General features: G+C 40.6%; 1 protein-coding gene across 1 annotated transcript in view; it reads left to right on the top strand.

Annotated features, from left to right (window-relative positions):
- Positions 1-21,031, top strand: part of yes1 (YES proto-oncogene 1, Src family tyrosine kinase) — a 32,261-nt gene extending 11,230 nt beyond the window's left edge. Inside the window, exons 2-12 of the mRNA XM_085390352.1 lie at positions 2,267-2,557; positions 3,515-3,614; positions 6,920-7,018; positions 8,739-8,842; positions 9,456-9,605; positions 10,925-11,080; positions 14,898-15,077; positions 16,765-16,841; positions 17,651-17,804; positions 18,289-18,420; positions 20,694-21,031. Of these exons, the coding sequence (XP_085246478.1) occupies positions 2,275-2,557; positions 3,515-3,614; positions 6,920-7,018; positions 8,739-8,842; positions 9,456-9,605; positions 10,925-11,080; positions 14,898-15,077; positions 16,765-16,841; positions 17,651-17,804; positions 18,289-18,420; positions 20,694-20,902 (1,644 nt within the window). The 5' untranslated portion in view covers positions 2,267-2,274 and the 3' untranslated portion in view covers positions 20,903-21,031. The remainder of the gene's footprint in view (positions 1-2,266; positions 2,558-3,514; positions 3,615-6,919; positions 7,019-8,738; positions 8,843-9,455; positions 9,606-10,924; positions 11,081-14,897; positions 15,078-16,764; positions 16,842-17,650; positions 17,805-18,288; positions 18,421-20,693) is intronic.
- Positions 21,032-22,494: the final 1,463 nt, after the last annotated feature.

Below are 22,494 nucleotides of genomic sequence, written 5' to 3'. Positions count from 1 at the left end.
CCGTGCAGCCGTAGGTCACACACCAATGAAAAAGTTTACCCATGTGATTTAAGCCAACCAAAACAGAAAACAAGGCAAACACTCAACCATAATCCAGCATTTGAACACACATTATCTTTTTTTCTTTGACATTTGAATGACAAGTTAAAAGTAAAATCAGCGACTAAAGCTAAAGATGCTTCGATCCAGCTTTTTTTCAGTTTCCCACCCAGTACCAGTTACATTGGCTTTTAGTATCTGAGAATGTGACGTGATGGTTTTAAATTGATGAACTGTAGTTCTCACTGTGAGGAAGGGACTGTGACTCATTCTTTTAGGACGTGCACTGAACCAGCGTCCTCCTCCCTTCTCCCTCAGTCTCTCTGACCGAGTGTAATGAGCGCAAAGTGTGATGGGAAAAACAACCATGATCTGATATCTTCATTCATGCCAACTCACTTTGGCCACAGCTCTGCCGTTTACCACTGATCCCTAACATAATTATTGTTAGTATTATCAGAGAGTATATGCGATTATACAGTAGATTCTACAAACGATTATCCATTTATAATGACATATTATAAAAAAACAGTACTTTTGGATACATGTGGTTAGAACAACTTATAATGATGTATAAATAAATATAACATCTTTTTATGAAGCTGAATCTGTGTATTAGATTGGCATATTTATTTATACCATATAAATATATTATAGGTTGCATAATCAAAACAGTTATATAAAATGAGATGGATAGTGTTTGGAATTAATTTGGAATTAATTGATTAACTTGGAGAGGGTAGTGATTAGATTATGTTTTTGTGAATATGATGGATTTATGATTTTTTTGTGTGTTATCACATATTATTTATGTGTGAATTGAAGATTTGACTGATTGAAAATGTAGTTTTTCCCCAAGTAATTTTATCTCCATCAAGTGCTGATTGATTAAACCCGTAACAGTTGTATGCAAATCCTTTCAGCATTAACGGTATCATAAGGGATGAGTGCACACTTCAGCTATTCTGTTACAAATACCAATGTGACCCTTCACTTACGGGCACTTGAAACTATGTTGTAACATTTTACAAATGCCAGGATATGAGTCACTGAAACTGGAGCAATCTTGGAGTTGAGCATCCATCTGCTGTGTAGTGGCAGCTTGTTTCACTCTGCTGCCACGCGCATGTGCGCGCGCACATGCACTCGACCTGCATACACACAAGTAGTTTGACATAGAGGTCAAAGGTGAGAAAAATGAGTAAACAGAGCAGGCACTGTAGAGGATGCTGTCAACCCTTGACAACGCACACAAGCTCTCATACTCAGACACCGAATACGTTTCTTTGCGATCACACACTCTCCTAATTTGAGCCCAGATCATACGCTGTGCAGACTAGACTGCTAAACTGCCATGTACATGCTTTTATATATCTTTATCCCAGCATGCATTTCATGCACAATGCGAGCATCCAGTTTACTGCTCCAGGGCAGGTGTGGTTGGTATGCTTGCACTGAGTACAGTCATTTAAAAGTTCCTTTTTGGGGCTTATTGGGAACTTATTCTGAAGATATGAGCCAAAATATTACTTTTTTCAAATATCCCATAATGTGACTGTATAAACAGATACAGGTCCTCACAATTTGAGTAATCCCTGGACCACACACACACATTACTAACTCACTGAGTCATGTGTATCAGTAAGCCTGGGAGGGAAGAGCACCAGCTCTGAATGCCAAAGGGCTTTTTCTCCCTTTCAAATCTGTGTCAGTGTAGTGTGAACACAGGGGAGAGATGCCCGTAGGCTGGAATCGTTTCTTGCTGTGCAGCCTTGACAGGTTTTGTCGGGACTTGTAAAGTCACGTGAGGTCACTCCTTGTTTTCTGTATGCTAGAGTCAGGCTGAAACCCTCCAAAATGCTTTAGGCTAATGATGAACAACATAGTAGTTTCTGTTCATTTGTGTCATTCAAGTTCAGCCCTCATGACAAAGCTTATTATCAAGTCAACATTTATGGTGTTTAGCATAAATTTCTTTTATCCAGCGAGAAGGATGGTGGCTCATGTTACAGATATTTTTCACAGATTTGTACTTTGTTTTTGTTTTTTAAAATTTGCCTAATTTGGACACATTTTTTGGAAATTATATCATTTGTGTTTCATATTTTATAGTTAACAGCATTGCATTTACACCACAAGGGTGACAAAAGCATCTTTAACCCAAAGCATCTTTCTTGGGCTACTGGTATCCTGGTATTTGATCGTCAAATCTTCCTCTTCCTCGCAGGCTTGACGATGGGTTGTGTCAGGAGTAAAGAGGACAAGGGCCCGGCTCTGAAGTACCGACCAGACAACTCAAATGCCACTCCGGCCAGCTCGCTCCTGGGCCACTATGGGCCCGAGCCTACAATGATGGGTCATTCACCTGCTATGAATGCTCACAACAACAGCTACAACAGTCATGCTGCTGGCCTCACACCCTTTGGCGGGACGTCTTCAGTCATGACACCCTTTGGCGGTGCCTCCACCTCCTTTACTTCAGTGGCTGTGAACAGTCCCTTTCCCAGTGTCATCTCAGGTTAGTTTGTGGTGAATCAACATATTCTGTATTCATAGATTTATGTATTAGAGAAGCTATAAATGAATGACTTGAACAGCTTTCCTTTCTATTGTGTGATGCACAAACTGTTGTACAACTTTAGAATAAACTCAGTTGATCATTTGTTATGCAGAGGACGTTATAAGCAGCAGATGTTATGCAAATGAGACATTTGAAACGAGTCAGCCAAAACATCATTGCTGAACAGAAACCCAAAATAGGTCTGTATTATGGGAAGCAATGCAGAGGCATGGCCTCTCCTGAGCCAAGAAAAACAATAACATGGACTGGATTGAGTGGCTTTAGTAAATGCAAATTGCATATTGAACGTTTTTATTTCCTACACTAGTTAGACTTAGAATGACTTTAGAATTAAGGGTGTGTCGGTCATAGAATGACTCTGAGTGGATTTATATTTAAATTATGCAGGAAATGTATGCAACAAAGCATAATGTTGCCTCCTAAAGCACGCACACATCCCTCATTCCCTTCATGGCTCTTTCACGATGCTGTGGCCTGAGGGGCTCCTATGCATCTAATACAGCCCTTTTAATTTTCTCTCCAAGATAAACATATCTGAGTCCCGTTGTCTCTCTGCACTCCATCATTTGTCAGTTCTTTTTATTGTGAATAAAAAATTAAATGACCTCCCTTTAATTTGAGGTGATGCCACTCAGTTTGAGAACGCTAGGAGGAATATTCTGCTTCCCTGATGAATTCTTAAAAATAAATCAGAGCTGAGAGAGCCAGGTGTATATGCAGACCACCTCTGGTGGTATAGCAAGGAAAATAAATATCTGAAACAATATTTCACTGTGTTCTGCCATATTTCCATCTTACCTTTGTATTAATCTGTAATTTAAGGCTGTAACAAAGAGCGATCAAAATGAGTGTGTGTTTAGAGGAATCAGGCGTTTAAATTTCTCTCACTTTCAGGTGGTGTAACGTTTTTTGTAGCGTTGTACGACTACGAAGCGAGGACGGCAGACGATCTGTCTTTCAAAAAAGGGGATCGCTTTCAGATTATCAACAACACGTGAGTATATTTGCTTTTTACACTGACAAAATGCTAGGCGGATTTGTGTGTGTGTGTGTTTAATCCTTCAGTGTATTCAGGTCTGATATTAAGGCCGAGATCTGTCTGGGTTAATGGGTTCCTTTAATGGGCCATCTGTTTACTGTCCATTGATTTTTCTCTTGCCAAAGAAAAACATGCAGTTAAATTTATGACATTATACCAAAAAAAGGATGCTTATTATTGGCGCTTTGATGATCACTGAAGGTCAAGCTCATTAGAGTATTGACAAACCAATTAGCTTTGTAAACCAATGCTCATTTACTTCTTTTGATTTTATTTTGTGGATTACTCAAGTCTTGAATTTGACAATTCAGTATCAGTCATGTTAGTTCTCATAGTGCTTTGTAAGGATATCATGATTTGGAAGGAGAAATATGTCACTCAATACCTGCCGCAGCAGCTTTACCTTGTACCCCACATGTGCTCAGGTGTGAAAATAGGCGGCGTGCCAAGTGCTCTGCTTTTCTTGTTTGTCACGTTCCACGTCCCATCCTACCACTGTGTGTGTCCACATTGCTTTTGCGGTGATGAAAATGCCATCTGCTTCTAGAGAAGAGGTGGGACGAGTACAGATTGGCTAAAGGTTTTCAGACAGATTCTCTCTTCCTTCACTTTTAATTTAAGCTCCACATCTGCTGTTAAACACACTAGTAATTGTGGCTACTTGCTTATTTTAGCGTTCTAGAAAATTTTGATTCTTTTCCAATCAGTTTTACTTGTTTTTTTTTTTTTTTTTTTAAATAATAGAAAAAGCATATATAACATTATATAGGGCTTTGGAGTTGATATAACGGCCCAATGTATTGTGGGACTGCGGCGCCATATTTGCAGGTCACGAATCAAAACAAGCACACTGTGGTGGACGATTGCTAGAACCATGCTTAAAAGCAGCTCAAAAGAAAAGGGATGGGATAGAGACTGATTGCGTCCGGATGCGAAGAGACGATACTTGGAAAAAATAGAGTGCGTTGGTAATGTGGACACGTATGAAATATGGCTGTGGAGTAGAAACCCTGATGACCTACCGCCATTGCTCTACCCTGATACCTTCTCGTACCTTGTATGTCAGGGGTGGGCAACTCCAGGCCTCAACACAGCTGATTTAAATGGCTAAATTAGCTCATGCAGTTCTCCAGAGGCCTGGAAACGAACTAATCATGTGATTCAGGTGTGTTGACCCAAGGTGAGATCTAAAACCTGCAGGACACTGGCCCTCGGGGCCTGGAATTGCCCACCCCTGTTGTATGTGGAGTCGGTGCATACATGGCGAACCAGTTTCGGAATTATAAATCTCTGGAGGCACACATCCAATTTACAAGATTTCAGGGTTCAAGATTTGGCTGTTTTTAAGCCTCCGCGTTGTGAGTACGTTGTCATTCAAACAAAGGTAAGTCAACTTGAGTACTGCGAGTAAAACGCGATTGATTTCCCCCCTCCCTCAGTAGATTAGACATTTATTAATGAACTGCACAATCTCCATATCATATTGTGTGTGTGCAATTATTGTCACTTAAAGTCAGGATTTGTTTCATCCATTTCATAGGCTGGTTTGCCTGCAATAACGCCAAATAATTAGCAAAACATAGATCCTCAAAATCACTCATTAGGATGTTTGTTCTATTACGCTATGACCTCAGAGCACATTGAAAATAAAACTAATAGGCTATAAAGAGCAATATGAACTTATATGAACTTACTGGAATGAAATGATGGAGCACACCAACAGATATCTGGGGATAATAGAGAACTGGATATCAGGTTGTCTCACTGCTGCTATCCAGGCTTGACGCCTTCGTTTGGTAACATCTGATACTTGAGATCCCACATGTTGCTTCCAGGAGGGGAAAGAATGAAAAGGTAGACCATTTTCAAGCTTATTCCCTTGCCGGTCATGCAATCTAACATTACAACCGACCACACAGCAAGTACGACCCATAGCTGATGTTATCCGTGTGCTTTCGCTCCGCTCAATTGTTAGCTTTTTGTTTGGCCTGCAAATATGGCGCCTCAACCAAAAATCCTGGCCACGCCCCCTCCCACAATGTCATGCTCCAAAGCCTTATAATGTTATTGAGGCGTAATTTAACTTTTCCTTAACAAATTACTTTCCCATTTTCTGCCAGTGACTTCCCTCAAAAAGTAGTTCAGTCAGGACCACTTCTGTTAGGACTCACAGGTCACACAGACCTGGAAACCAGTCCATCGCCTCCCACGGCAACCTCTGGTTGCTAAGGAAACTTGTGGTGATAGTGCAATTTCAAAAAGAACAATGCAAACTGGAAAAGATAAACGCTCACCATCAAAGTAAAAGCTGTGCCTCCCTTCTGAAACTTTGAAGTCAAACGGCCTCTGTTCCTGCTTTATGCCTCACGTTTCAGTTTCACTATCACTTGCCGAGTAGTTTGAGTGTTTGCAGACAAGTTGCAGTCTTCCATGAAAACTACTAGCGACCAGAGCAATTGCTAGAAAATTTTTGGTGCAGCACCACATTATCTCTTTGCGAACATTTTCACACTACCAGCCGCCATCAACCGGTCAGGAATACATTTGCAGCTTATGGTTAGCAGTTGGTTGCCGACCAATCTGGTCTGTGTAACTGGGGTTTTAATTAAGTAATGCATGCAAAGGAAGAGCTGGGTTAAGGGTGGGTTCCAAATGGGTTTGCATCAACAGCAGTAACTGTAGGTGATCTTGAGTTATTTAAATATTGCTTCCTGCTGAGGTTAGCTGTTATCAGCTGATCGCAAGCTGAGCTTGACTTCCTGTTTTGACTAAATGCTTAATATGTGGTCTTTGTGTCACATCACAAGTCTTTGTCAGTTGTTTGCAATTAAAATAAAGAAACTCAAACCCTTGAAATTTATTTTAAACATGTTTTTATCATCTGTACAAGTAATTTTTTTTCTTTTTTTACAAAAAAGCTAATTTTAGTCATCATTTATTAAATAATTTTGTATTCTTGATCTGTTCATTTAATACTATATATAATATATCAGTTATTTAGTTTCAGTTGATTTAAAAAAAAAAAAAAAAAAACTAAAAAAACACCAACAACATTCAGCATCTGAACTCCACCCACATTTTGATGACTCAGACTGCTGACGTCTTTGGATGATGTATAATCCTACCTCTCTCTGTCTTTTTTCCCCCTTTGTATGCTTTCATACCAGCTCCCTTTCTTTTGGAATAGGATAGTTTTTTTTAAGTCACACTTTTGTGTTTGTATTATGTGGTTCTGATTTCTAATTTACTTCTCTCTTCAGGGAAGGCGACTGGTGGGAGGCGCGCTCCATCAACACAGGGCAGAAAGGTTATATCCCCAGTAACTATGTGGCTCCAGCAGACTCCATACAGGCTGAAGAGTAAGAACTCACACAATTGCCTTTCCAAACATAGTATCTTTGCCTCTCTCTGTCATCCAACAACTTTTATTTCCACGTCTCTTTTTTTTTTTTTCTTGTCCCTTCTTGTTATTTTCCCGTTCCTCACCCAACAGAGAGTCTAAACAATGAAGCCATGTATTGTCACAGGAGCCGATGGCGTTCTCTTTTCTGTTCTTCTTGTGTGACAGAAACATTGTGCTGCTTTTACACAGTTGTGGCCTAGTTTCTCTTTTAGCTGTTGGCCATTTTCACTTATGTTTGAGGTTTAAACTGCTCATTTAAATAAAAAAAAAAAACTGGGTAAACCTGCCCAACTTTGCCTTTAGCATGAAAAATAACTTACTGTGACTGAGTTTGCAGGATTTTAGTATATGAAGCAAAAAAAAGAAAAAGAAAAAAAACTCATTTCTTTGATTGAACTTCGCAAAGTAAGCCTTACAAACAAGAAAATTTAGATTTTTGTTATTTACATCTGGGAGACAAGTGGAAAATAGAAAATATACCATGGAATGGCTGTTCCAGCAAATTCATCCCAGGGTCAGACCGTGCGATGTTCAGAGAAATTGCAAACAAAGCCCAGACACTGTATACACAAACAGAACAAGTATAGCTTGTTTAGAAGGGATGCCAGGTGAAGGAAAAAAATGGCGGCACTGTTTAGGTTTGCAAAGTTGCATCTGAACAAACCACATGACTTCTGTACCAATGTTCTTTAGAGCGGTGAGCTAAAGTAGAGATATTTGGCTAAAGCGTCACGTTTGGTGAAAACCAAACACACCATATCAGAACAAACACACATCATACCAGCTGCAAGCACGGTGGTGGAGGCGTGATGATTTGAGCTTTTTTTGCGGTCACAGGACCTGAAGGGTTTTATTATAACACAAGATTAACCACACTGTGCATGTCCTCTGACTGGAGCCTTTTATTTTGCCGAGCCAGCTAATTCAAAAAAAGCCTCGCTTTCTTGAACCTCCTCTGTAGTAGACCCCTCAGTTCATCTTTTGGTCACTGAGTCAACCATGAATTCGTCTTTATATACCTAAATATTCTAGAGTCAGAAGCCATCTGTCCGACAGCTAAAGCTTGGCTGAAATTGGGTCGTGCAACAGAACAGTGATCCCAAGCACAGTAACAAATCTACAACTGAATGTCTGAAAATAAAAAGAATCAGGTTTGTAATGGCCCAGTCAAAGTCCAGACTTCAAGCTGATTGAGATGCAAACCTGAAGGAACGCTGTAAAGAAGAGTGGGGCAAAATTCCTCCACAATGAGGTGAGAGGCTGATAAAGTCGTACAGAAAATGAGTCCTTCGAGTTATTGCTGCTAAAGGTGGTTGTACCTTTTGACCTATTAAAGCATGGTATATGTTTTTAAAAGGATTGCAAAATCTTTTATAACTTTATTTTCACATGACTATAAATTGAAACATGCAAAACGCTTGTTGAAGCAAAGTTTTAAACAAGTGATTATTATTTTACCTTAAATTATATTTTATATTTTTTCCCCTGTCTTATTTTCAATGCAATAATGTTAACTCCACATATAAATACCTGTCAACTGGTTGATGTCAAATATATTGTCACATCACTACAAAACATATCCCTACTATATGAAGGAGAAAATGTAAATTGTGTGCAGTACATCACAGTGGGCTCTCCTCTTGTGACTGATTGTTTGACTTTATTTCTTTTGGCAGATGGTACTTTGGTAAAATGGGCCGCAAAGATGCAGAACGCCATTTATTGGTTCCAGGAAACCAGCGGGGAACTTTCTTGGCACGAGAGAGTGAGACGACTAAAGGTAGGATGATTTATAACAGACATAAAGATGGGCGTGGGTATAGAGACGTCACCCTTTCCCTTTAAACTTGAACTTTAGCATCATGACGATTTTCTTCTTTTGGACCAATAAGTGACTCTATTTGGACACAAGAGCAAAGTGTTAGCTTGCCCCGTCACATTTTCTAACAATTTATTTAGAAAGATGTTTCTATAGAGTGCTGGGGGCATCACAGGAACACAGATACCTGCTGATTCGTGGAATGAGTGTAGCATTTTTAAATACTGGATGATATTGAGATCCGGTGCTTCAAGTTCTCATTTGGTGGATTGAAATTTTTGGCACTTTTGTGTTTCATTTTCCTTCTCTAACTGGACACACTAGCAGCGTAGCTATACCAATGGCTGTAATGCTTTGTCACTTGACCCACCATTATCACTTTACTGTGTAGTTTACTGTAAAATAGAACCATAGATCTATCTGTATGTCTTTGTTCACCTTCCGACTTCATGAGATTTGTAGGCTCATCTGTGACTGTGGCTAAATATTTTTTTTATTTCTTATCGGTTTAGTTATTTTAGAGTGTTTATTTTCCCGAGCAACACATCTAAGTTCATTTCTGTGGATTGTTAAGGTGCGTACTCTCTGTCCATCCGTGACTGGGACGATGTAAAGGGAGACAACGTCAAACACTACAAGATCCGCAAGCTGGACAACGGCGGTTATTACATCACGACACGAGCGCAGTTTGAGTCATTACAGAAGCTGGTGAAACACTACACAGGTACGCTGCCCATCTTCTGCACACTCGGGCGTCTTATTTACGTGTGGAACGCATTTAGACAAAGTGCTGTTTATAACTGGACAGATTTATTTATTTATTTTTTTTTTTTTGTTCTTTCCTTTTTTCAGATGCATGTGTTATGAAGCCTAGTGGTGTTATTTGGGCAGATGTGATGTAAAAGTCACTGAGACCATAGAGACTTATTCTTTTGAAGGGTTTTAGCATTGCAAGTAGTCCCCTGCCTCCTACTCTGGCTCCATACAGTGTGTAGACCAGCAGATTCAGTGCTCACAGTGGGAAATGTATTATTCAGCTGCAGATCTATGTGTTGAATATGTATGCGTGTTACAGAGGCTTTTTTGCTATGGTGATTCTGAACTAGTCACAAGCAGCGCTTTCACCGACGCGGTCACAGCTCAGTAACTCAGTAACGAGGTTCTAAAAAAAAAAAAAAAGTTTAACCCACTGGGACTTAAGCCAGAGGAGGCCATGAATACAAAAAATGTTTCACTTTTTAAAAAAAACTGTCTCATGTAGCTGAAATCTGCACAGTATTGATAAACAGTCATTCTAAAGGTCTCCTTTGGTATCTTAAAAGAAAGCGACTGCAGCGCATGCATGGTGTGTAAACACATTCAGTACAAACTGTTTTTGCGAACTGCACAAATCCTGTTAAACTTGTAAGAAAATCTATTTTAAAAGAGAGTGTTTGTTAAAAGAGACTGCGTTTCTGGTTGTGTTGACCGCATTTTTCCACATAACTGATAGAAATCACTCGCTGCTGTGTGGGGTTTTTTTTTATTTTTTATTTTTTTTTTAAAGAACTGTTACGGCTCAAAGCTCTGCAGCAGTGTAGCCTTTGATCTGGAGACAGAAAGTCAGGAACAAGTGAGAAAATCTTCACTGGATCTTAACTGCTCAGTGTTTGAATACAGGCTGGATTTCCACTCATTCCTCTGTTTTCCCCTATTTTGTGTGCAGAATTCCAGCAGGACATGATGTAGCGATTGCTGCTGCTGCCAAACAAAAAACAAAAACCCAGAACCTTGATCTTCTTGCCTTTTAGTGTAGTTGAAATCAAAATAAAACACGGGATACTATTATGGTGAAAATCAGATTATTTCTGGAGTGCATGTTGGAAATAAAGTTTTTCTGTGAGGTGTGGGGACGGGGATCAAATCTGTTGTGATTTGATTCTAGTTTGCTACCTGCTGGTGGCCAGGACTGCATGTGGATAAAGCACTTCGCATCAAAGCTCATTCACTCACTCACTCACTCATTCCCCTTCTTTTTTTTTTTATGTACTTCTTCCTGTGTAGAACATGCGGATGGTCTGTGCTACAGGCTGACGACTGTGTGTCCCACAGTAAAGCCGCAAACTCAGGGACTAGCTAAGGATGCCTGGGAAATCCCACGAGAGTCACTCCGGCTGGAGGTCAAACTGGGACAGGGCTGCTTTGGAGAAGTTTGGATGGGTAAGAGGCCACTAGAGCCATACTCAAGCACACAGTATGAATGATATTATTTATTGAAATCAGCCCTGCAGGCACAGAAACCAATGCTTCAATCTTTCATTGTGCTCACTCACACTAAAGAGTGACAAAGCAAAATTCATCTATATGCCCTCCAGATGTTATGTGACAATAATGGCTGTAGTTTTTGATTCCTGCACAATTGGTTGACAGCAAGGACGCTACTTTTATGTCTTTGTTAAATATGGAGATGGGGATTGAAAACAGCAGAGACTTCATAATAAAGAGACATGCTACTGAAAGAATCCTGAATGGAAGCTGTTGGTAGGAGTATAAACCCTTATTATAATCCTTATTGATGCACAAGTGCTTGAATAAGTGCCTGGAGGCATTTCAAGATGGCTGCTGTGTGGCAACGCTTGCTTCTAGAAGGACTACAGTAAACAGTACAGGGAGTGCAGAATTCAGAATCAGAATCAGAATACTTTATTGATCCCTGGGGGAAATTATTTTTTGTTACAGTGCTCCATTTTAAACCAATTATTAGGCAAATGAGTATTTTGTCCACATCATCCTCTTCATGCATGTTGTCTTACTCCAAGCTGTATAGGCTCGAAAGCCTACTACCAATTAAGCATATTAGGTGATGTGCATCTCTGTAATGAGAAGGGGTGTGGTCTAATGACATCAACACCCTATATCAGGCGTGCATAATTATTAGGCAACGTCCTTTCCTTTGGCAAAATGGGCCAAAAGAAGGACTTGACAGGCTCAGAAAAGTCAAAAATAGTGAGATATCTTGCAGAGGGATGCAGCAGTCTCAAAATTGCAAAGCTTCTGAAGCGTGATCATCAAACAATCAAGCGTTTCATTCAAAATAGTCAACAGGGTCGCAAGAAGCGTGTGGAAAAACCAAGGCGCAAAATAACTGCCCATGAACTGAGAAAAGTCAAGCGTGCAGCTGCCAAGATGCCACTTCCCACCAGTTTGGCCATATTTCAGAGCTGCAACATCACTGGAGTGCCCAAAAGCACAAGGTGTGCAATACTCAGAGACATGGCCAAGGTAAGAAAGGCTGAAAGACGACCACCACTGAACAAGACACACAAGCTGAAACGTCAAGACTGGGCCAAGAAATATCTCAAGACTGGTTTTTCTAAGGTTTTATGGACTGATGAAATGAGAGTGAGTCTTGATGGGCCAGATGGATGGGCCTGTGGCTGGATTGGTAAAGGGCAGAGAGCTCCAGTCCGACTCAACAAGGTGGAGGTGGAGTACTGGTTTGGGCTGGTATCATCAAAGATGAGCTTGTGGGGCCTTTTCGGGTTGAGGATGGAGTCAAGCTCAACTCCCAGTCCTACTGCCAGTTTCTGGAAGACACCTTCTTCAAGCAGTGGTACAGGAAGAAGTCTGCATCCTTCAAGAAAAACATGATTTTCATGCAGGACAATGCTCCATCACACGCGTCCAAGTACTCCACAGCGTGGCTGGCAAGAAGGGGTATAAAAGAAGAAAAACTAATGACATGGCCACCTTGTTCACCTGATCTGAACCCCATTGAGAACCTGTGGTCCATCATCAAATGTGAGATTTACAAGGAGGGAAAACAGTACACCTCTCTGAACAGTGTCTGGGAGGCTGTGGTTGCTGCTGCACGCAATGTTGATGGTGAACAGATCAAAACACTGACAGAATCCATGGATGGCAGGCTTTTGAGTGTCCTTGCAAAGAAAGGTGGCTATATTGGTCGCTGATTTGTTTTTGTTTTGTTTTTGAATGTCAGAAATGTATATTTGTGAATGTGGAGATGTTATATTGGTTTCACTGGTAAAAATAAATAATTGAAATGGGTATATATTTGTTTTTTGTTAAGTTGCCTAATAATTATGCACAGTAATAGTCACCTGCACACACAGATATCCCCCTAAAATAGCTAAAACTAAAAACAAACTAAAAACTGCTTCCAAAAACATTCAGCTTTGATATTAATGAGTTTTTTGGGTTCATTGAGAACATGGTTGTTGTTCAATAATAAAATTATTCCTCAAAAATACAACTTGCCTAATAATTCTGCACTCCCTGTATACAGGAAGTAGTAGTATAGAAGCATCCTGACTGTGAAGGGGAATTCTTGCCAAGGAGGAGCAACTTTGTTTTTGTTTGTTTGGGGTTTTATTGTTTTGTTATTATGCGTGTACAAATTGAATAAACAAGATGCTGTCTTGCATCTGTCTGGATCCATTTCTGCTCTAACAGAGCAAGATAACATTTGAAAATATAAAACAGATGCTGTTTTTTTCCCCTCCCTTTTTGTCGATTCAAATTTACTCAGTTTATTCAAACCACAAAGAGACAGAAAAAGAGGATGTTTCCCTGCAAAAGTACTCCCGACACAGTAAACGCCTACGTAAATGTGTTAGTAGCTGAATAGTTATTGTGTGAAATATGTCAGAAATACTTGGAAAGGCTGCCAGAAACAGGAACTTTACTCAGAGCCATGTTTCCAAAGAATTTGCTGTTTGAGGACGAGGTGATGAAGCAGAGCTGTAAACATGACCACGATGAGCCGCGGCGTTTCGAAAAAGTCTTAAAAATTTGATATGTGTTCTTTGTGTCCTTTTCAATTAAATATGGGATTTGATTTGTGGGTCATTGCATTCTGTTTTCTGCACTTTCATATTAATGAAATTATTAACAGGGTTGTAGATGGCGATGTTAAGGGATACATTGCGATAAACCAGTGGCCTCCGTGCGTTCGAGCAGTACTTCCGATGTTAACAACTTGCAGACATAAATCCCCGCTGTAGTCCAGGTGTTTGACACAAACACTTATGAATTAGTGAAGAACAGGAACAACTTTGTGGACGTAAACACACACAGTCATTAGGGCCTACAAACATGCCCAATGTGCATGATTTATATGCGCATGAATATGAAACTTATGTAGAGTTAATGTGAAAAACAAATGACACTGATTTATGTTAGTGTTTTAACGTCAGGAGTGGGCCTGTTTTGCTGCCTCACCGGCACACGTACTGATGTCAGAGCTGATTACAGATTCCTGTGGGTTTTCATAGACACACACACACACACACACACACACACACACACACACACACACACACACACACACACACACACACACACACACAGCTCCAGTAATCACAGGTCACTTCCTACGCTTCTTTTCACTGGCCTGCTTGTGAGACGGGGGCCTCTGAGTGAACACGACTCTCTTCTTTCATCGTTGAGTCTTTAATTAAGCCTGCCCTGCAGCAAGCCTCGACCTGCAAGCCTCCACTGAGCAATCCCAGGAATCCCTCTCTGTCACTCACTGTTTCGTGGTTTCGTGATGGTTTTCTGCTCAGCTGCAGTTCGTGCTGCTCGTGTGTTTTTGTTTTTTTAGATGTTCTCTATGCACTCCCCACCTCACGTTATTACTTATAGATATTATCATTGTCTTACTTTGTCCTTCAGCTTGCGTGCGTGCACGCAGAGTTTGTTCGCTATGATTCATTCATAGCGAAAGCAGTAGATCTCCTGCCTTGGCTTATTGTATGTAAGCAGGGTGTGAGTAAGTGGCTCTCAATCAGGAAGTGGCCGATTATTTCAGCTGCCATGTTCTCTCCATACATGGGAGCCCTGCCAGAGGTCCAAGTGATTTTAGGATTGACTTTTTAATCACGTGAAAGGGTTAGAAAATGGGCCTTTTAGTCTTTTAATGAATTGGAAGTGTATTTCCTCTGTATCTTTCAAGCAAAGTATTTACTTTTGCAAAGTAAATAAGTGATCATTCACATTTTGTTTCATATATATTCAGGCACATGGAACGGTACAACTAAGGTGGCGATCAAGACCCTGAAGCCGGGCACCATGTCTCCAGAGGCTTTCCTGCAGGAGGCTCAGATCATGAAGAAACTGAGGCATGACAAACTGGTACCTCTCTATGCCGTGGTGTCTGAGGAGCCCATATACATTGTTACTGAGTTTATGGGCAAAGGTAAGAACTGTTCAGTTTCCAAACCAGAAGTTATGACGATGCACACAAAGAATGTATATCTTAAATTTATTTGTATAGCCCAGTATAACACAGAGGTTCCAAAGAGATTCACAGGAACTAAAGCATATGAACCCATATGAAAACAGACATTTAAATAAACAAACAGTCCATCAGAAATAAACACAAATAAACACACAAATCGTGTTTGGTTTTAGAGCCAAGAAATGAAGAAATGAAATTTAGTCTTAAAGCATTTGCAGTCATTCATATGTTAAACACAGTGCTAAAAAGCTCATTAAATCAGTGTCGCCTGGCTCTACAGATAGCTGTGTATCGACTGCACAACTATGCTAACAAATGTTTTGCTGTTTGGTGACGTTTCCAAGTGGCAGCATGTATAAGGAGAAAAATAATGGATCAAGACAACTGCCCTGTGGAACGCCATAGAAGTCATGAGTGGTTGATCTCCGTAGATGATGATGAATTTTCTGTTAGTGATAATATAATATGATCTAAAACATTCAAGTATATTATAAAAGAGTCGTGCTGTGACTCATTTTTTTTTTTCATCCATAAACTGTTTAGGAACAGCCAGCCAAACGTGCCCATACTGTTTGCAGTGACGTCTCTTTGGGGCTTGTAGTTAAAATAACACTAAAAATCAAAAGACAATCACTTTGAATCAACTTCAGATGTGTGCTTCATTTGGCATGAAATAACAGGAGAGCTCGCCTCACCTGGCCACGAAACTGCTCCTCAGTCAGTTGTCTGAAAATGGAGACTGTGTATAAAAAATGGCTATAATACCCAAACACTTCATGCATTCATTTTTGTAAAACCTCTGAATTAAAGCTGAAAAATCTTCCCTTCAAGCACAAATTGATTTGTTTATTTGGATTTAAATCCACTGTGGTGGCATAGAGAGTCAGAGCGGCAAGAAAATGTATGTTTATGCAGAGCTTGTTTGAGTGCAGCTTTGAGATAAATACATTTTTTTTTCCACTCCAAGAGTGAGGCAGGAAGTCTGACATATCTTGTGTAAACCTTAGAAGTGAAAATATCGACAGACCTTTCAAAGAATAAAAAAAAAAACTGACGTCCTCTTGGAATAATAATTTGTGTCTGTCAATTTTTCTATTAGAGTGTTTCTATAAAAGATCTTCTGTTTATCTTTTAACCTCAGAAAAGTAAATGCAAATTATTTCAGAGCTTATATAATGTTATCCCTGGCCTCAGAGCTCTTTTTAGAGCTGTCACACAGATTATACTTAAGCCAAGCGATCAATAGCCACTCCTTTCACTCTGATTGATTGATTTATTTTTTGAGCAGATGTTAAACAAGAGCAGCAAAAAGGTAAAATTTGAACTCATTAACTGGTACAGAACTGTGATTAGAACAGCCAGATAGTTCCATCAACATTTAATAAGTATTTCATTCTTAATCTGACCCCATTAAACACACACAAACCTTCCAGTCAACAACTTGCTCACCCCTGCACCACTGGATCCCCCGCAGTCCAGCAGCCTTTAAAAACACATCACAGTTCATTTGAAGGGTTGTATTCACTTTTTAACAGTCGCGGTGCCTCCAGGTTATTTCTGTTTCTGTTTATTTTGGTGTTGTCTTTATACACGTTGCAGACAGATGTATTGATTCTCTTGACAGTAGTCTTCTAAACTCTGGCAGGTAGTTTACTGGACTTTCTGAAGGAGGGAGATGGAAAGTATCTGAAGCTTCCCCAGCTAGTGGACATGGCTTCACAGGTAGGATAAAAACTCAGTGTTTAAATGCTAACACAGGTGCAGCAGCTCCCCGTGTCTCTTCCCTGCCCGGCTGCTCTTTTAACTCTGACTGAGGGGAAAGATTATCATACATCAGCAATGCAGCGGAGAAAGCTCCACGCGGGCTTCTTTCCAGCCGTGTGTGTAGGTGTGCATGAGTCAAATATTCACGCCCTGTGAATACTGGTTTCGGTTTGTTCTCCATCTGGCTGGCATAATTTATTTAAAATCTACCCTTCCCCTCTCTGCCGCTTCCTGTGCAACAATGTGCGCCTCCTCTCCCCCTCCGACAGCTCTTCACCGCTGCGTGTGCCTCCCCTCGTTGTCCCCCACTTAACTGCCTGTAGCACTTAAACGCTGCTCACCAGAGGCCATTTAAGCTCGCTGGTTCAGTCACCTACTGTGATCTGCTCTTAATTTGCCTCTTCACGCTCACAGGCTCCCTCTCCACTCTGCAGAGTAGTAATTTTTCTTTTCCTTTTTTTGGGGGGGAATTAAAACTGAAACAGGCTGAAACCCAGAGACGCCTCAGAGGGAGTTTACAACAAGTGTGAGAATGGTGTCGAATGGCTGTGTTCAGGATGTTTATCCAGATGCTGTTGGTGTCATTGTTACAGGTGTAGAGTGCCTTGTTTGAGTTTTGTCTTCGTGTATTCTTGACACCTAAATGCAGCTATGTTTATTTGATCTATAATTGAAAATAAAACGTCCTTTTTTCATGCTCGCACTTTTGCTTTCTGAAGCTGTTAGAATAACACCATTACGTCCTGTCCAATCCAACTTAATCCCAGATTGCAGACGGCATGGCCTTCATTGAGAGGATGAACTACATCCACAGGGACCTGAGAGCTGCCAACATTCTGGTCGCTGATAACCTGGTGTGTAAGATCGCTGACTTCGGCCTGGCTCGGCTCATCGAGGACAACGAGTACACCGCCAGACAAGGTGTGTGACAGGGAGCGGATGCAGTTGGACGCATGTTTGTCTGCACTGACTATAAATAGAGAACATGTTGATACTGGGCCTCTCAGTGCCTGCTCTGATCTATTTAGTTATGACTGCTGCTTAATACAGGACTTGGAGCTTAAATAAATTGAGTTGAACCTGAAAATGTCACAGCAGATTTTGATATTAGCTATAATTAAAAATGCAATTTGCAGGCCCGCTACATGAACCATGATTTTGTTCATTTAGGCTACACATGCTTACATTTTTTTGAGCTGAAGGGTGGTTCAAAAAATCAGTTAACGTTTCTAATCAGTTGACCGATTTGGCATCCTGATGTGAGGATGTGCTGCTTTTTCACAGTTTCTAACATTTGAAAAGTTTAAATTATTGATTTACCAACTGAGGAATATTCAGCAGTCTTATTGATGTTTTCTTTGCCCATGCTTGACTCGCCTCGCTGTTTCCTTTTCTTTTTTGCCAGGTGCTAAATTCCCCATCAAGTGGACGGCACCTGAAGCTGCCTTGTATGGACGCTTTACCATTAAATCAGACGTCTGGTCGTTCGGTATCCTGCTGACTGAACTTGTGACCAAGGGCAGAGTACCATATCCAGGTAAAGACAGCACACGCAGATACATGTAATGCACTTTTAATTTTTGCTGTAGATGCTTTTGGCCCCTCCTCCTTTGTTCAGCTGAATGGAGTTCTCGTGATGGTTTGACCCAGGAGACAGTTTTGCGTCATGATTATTTTCCAGCACGCTATTGTCATCCTCAGTCATCTGGGGCTTTTTCACCCTGTGAATTAGAATAGAAATCCACACATGTGATCTGATATGAGTCATCTCAGGTGTTTAGTGACTTGTCAGTCACTGGCAAAGTACCCTTGCATGTGTGATCCCCCTTCTTATCCCTTTCTTCCACCTCGTTTCTGCCCCCTGCTGTATGAGATCAGTACTGCAGTGTGTGCCTTGAACTGTGTTAAACTGACAGTGATTACAGAGCATGCCATATGGACGACTTAACGATGTCTTGTAGAGGTCCATCTGGCTCCAGTGGCCTTCTTGGTTTCAGTGCAAATCATTCCTCTAATTATTTCACCCCAGAGCTGCAGATTCAGGGGGTTGAACCCACTTATTTGCATTTTTTTTTAAACCATAAAGTGTCTAACTGTACATGTATGGTCTGCTCTTCTTATTTGAATTCGATGCTAGACAGTGCAGATGTATTTGGATGCAGTTAGACCAAGTGTCTGGACCGTGATGTGTCATTTCTTTTCCATTTTATATCAAGTGTGTGTGTATAGGTATCTACTGTTACCCGAATAGGCAGACATGATGTTAGAGCTGAGGTTTTAACATGCGAGATGTAAATCATTCTACCACCTCAGCAGCCGACACATTGCTGCCACCACATCCTGGTCTCAGCAGCTGCTCGGGGCTTTTCCTCTCCTCTCCGACTGTGAGATAATCTGATCCCCACTCTCCCACAGAGAGATGGAGGGGGGAGGATGCGGCTATGCTGTGACCATGCCGCTGACTCTGTGTCATAACCTCTTTTAGCTGCAGTTGAGCTCCCCACGGAGCTGTTTCTGTGCTGTGTCACAGAGTTCATGATCACGATCTTCCTGTCTTGGGAAGAAATCTGTGACACTGGGACGCGGAGCTGGAGCAGTTCTGTTTGTTTTCTTGTTGTTCAGTTTTACGAGTAAACCAGTAAACTGGAGGAAGCTACGCAGACTTCTCTGTGAGAGCGCTGGAGCACCTGTATCGGTTTATTTCTGCTAACAGTCTTATCTCCCTGTATGTGTTTTAAAATTGACTAAAAGTCTTAACAGGAAATAATGAGTGAACTTCCAACTGGGTCATTGAGGTTTTTTTCCCCCCGTACCACAGTGGTCTGCGTGGGCATTTAATCCTGCTGTCAGCTGTATGACAGCAGCGCTTTCTACAGTCAGGCTGCACACTGAGCTATTTCCTAATCAAAAGTTGTACTAGTTTTCTTGACCAGAAAACTTTGGAAGACTCCTTCTGTTATATGGTTTTTCAAATAACCACAGAGAGAAGTCATATTGATGTGGAAGTCAAACTATATTAGTTGAGTGTGTGTGTGTGTGTGTGTGTGTGTGTGTGTGTGTGTGTGTGTGTGTGTGTGTGTGTGTGTGTGTGTGCGCGCGCACCCAGTCTTGGCTGGATATTTTCCAAAAGACACAACTTTCAGATACTATAGAATTTTTATTTATTTATTTATTTAGTAGCTAATAGCTCTAATGCCTGGCAATCTGTTTTTGGCCATTCAACTAAAGAGATTGAGAAGATTAATTTATTTTCTGCCAGTCTGTTTGTAACAAAGTGCCTTAAACATACAATTTAAATGTAACTGCAATCAATTGGTCCAGTATGTGTAGCCTCAACATTGGTTCATCCCTTGAGCTCGGTGCCTTTTTGTGCTTGAATGCTTCAAAGGCAAAAATAAATGAATACATCCGTACAAGGACTAGAGTGAAAATTAGTGGAAAAGCTGCTAATGTCCAAAGAAAAACTTTGAGAGATCTTCAGAAATTCTGAAGATGTATTTCTCATGACCATAATAAATCAAATAAATTATATAAAAAACGTCTAGAGTTATATTAAACCACCAATTTATGAAATTTTATTCCCATCCATCAGAGTGCACAGCTTCACTCGGCACATAGGTTAGATGGTGCGATAATCTCCCTTTTTGTGTGTCTATAGTGTAAATTTCCACGATTACAATCCCACTGCCTTACTTAGATCAAATAAATGAATAGATGTATGAAGTACCTTTGTAATGAATGTTTGGATAACCTGACTATATAATGGCTGTCCATTTATATTGTATTTCTTGTCCTTTTTTTTCCTTTAAGGCATGGTGAATCGAGAGGTACTCGAGCAGGTAGAGCGAGGTTACCGCATGCCCTGCCCACAGGGCTGCCCCGATTCACTGCACGAGATGATGAAGCAGTGCTGGAAGAAGGAGCCAGATGAAAGGCCGACCTTCGAGTACATCCAGTCCTTTTTAGAAGACTACTTCACAGCCACAGAGCCACAGTATCAGCCAGGAGACAACCTCTAGTCGGGAGGATCTGGGACTAACTCTGGCAAACCGCGGTACATCGGCAGAGATCAAAATCCAGGAAAACCAACGTTTCTGCTGAAGCTGCAGAAAATACTTTTTTTTTTTTTTTTTACAAACTTTTCCAAACTGACATACCCGATGTAGAGGAAGTAGAGGTTTGTCCCTTATGTACCTGAGGGGCCAAATATGTGGGGAAATGTCCAAGCGGGTTGAACTCTGAGAACTGTGCATATCACAATAATCCATATAGGCTGGCCACAACACTGTGATCCAAATTTTCAAATGAATGGTTACTCGCGGATGCATTTTTTTAATGAACGTTTTTTTAAATGAGAAGTTCCCCTACCCTTCCTCCAATCCACCATCTTTTTTAAATTAAATTTAACAACAAAAAGTCTTTGATATTCGAGTGAGAGCTTTTATATGTATATGAGTTTGGTATGAATATGTAGGTTGATAAGAACAGACTGCTGACAAATCAAAGGAAAAACAAACGGCGACTCAGTGGGCACAAAAGGAGCAAAGGATTCGAGTATTTCCTTTAATTTGTCAGCCATATGTATGTAGTGGGCGCCCAATTACTGTGTGAGATGTTACGTATGTGCTCTGAATGTAAAGTGTGGAGCATTATGAGGTGGAATAAATGGAGGAGGAAAAACGGTGGTATTGTATGGATGCAAGAATGTACTGAGAGATGACCGCAGATGTACATACAGTATGTATAAAAAGTGTATTTGAGCAGGTGTGACGAGGTGGAAGAAGCAGGAATAACAAGTGTTTTATATGATTCTTTTTTAACAGGGTTGTTTGAATCTCAAAATGAAATTTTCTTCTTTTTTTGTCATTTAATCTGGGACTTGAAATCATAAAGAGGTATTTTGCTAATTTACAAGTGCAAACAGTTTTTCCTGATTAACGTTTTGTATAAGAAAAGAAAAGATTAGACAGTTCAGCTGTGAAATTTAATTAAGATTGTCTTCATCTTTCTATAAGATTTGCTTCTTGTCTTTCTTTCCCTGTTGTACAGCTCTGATTGCTACAGAAGATTCTTGTAGATTTCTCTTCATTATTGCACACATCTACACAGTCGAATTTTGCAGCGCTGTGACTGACGGTGCAGGAGTCGCCATACGTGGGACTGTGTGCAGATCGACACTGTCCTCATTTCAGATTTTGCTGGAGGGAAAAGCTTTATCCAAAGCTACAACCTCAATCAAGTATTCTCATAGGTTTGAAATGCAACTATGCAAAGCCGTGCGTGTGGTGATGTTTAATGAAGCATCTCCAGTGGTATTTGCATGTGAGCAGCTCCGCTCTCCTATGATTTTCATAGTTCAGTTCCCGGCGGTACAGATGATATATCACTTCGTGTGCGAGTTAAATAGAAACAGACAGACAAAACAAACACCTGGCACACACTGTGTTCCAGACAGGGCTTTAGTGCTTTTACAGATCAAAATCTAATAAGAAATTCTTAGAAATGCTTCCATTCTCTGTCCAGGTGTGTGTGATGGGGAAATTTGGGAGTATGAAAGCTACAAAGATGTGAACTTTTTGTTGTTGTTGTTGTAATTCTTTCTGTTCATCAC

This window comes from Rhamphochromis longiceps, linkage group LG18 (assembly GCF_057381845.1).
Source record: "Rhamphochromis longiceps isolate RC_006_pf linkage group LG18, R_longiceps_female_GT1.1, whole genome shotgun sequence".
NCBI classification, from domain to species: Eukaryota; Metazoa; Chordata; class Actinopteri; order Cichliformes; family Cichlidae; genus Rhamphochromis; species Rhamphochromis longiceps.
The sequence above is the reverse complement of the archived record's forward strand: the minus strand, read 5'-3'. Positions and strand labels throughout refer to the sequence as shown.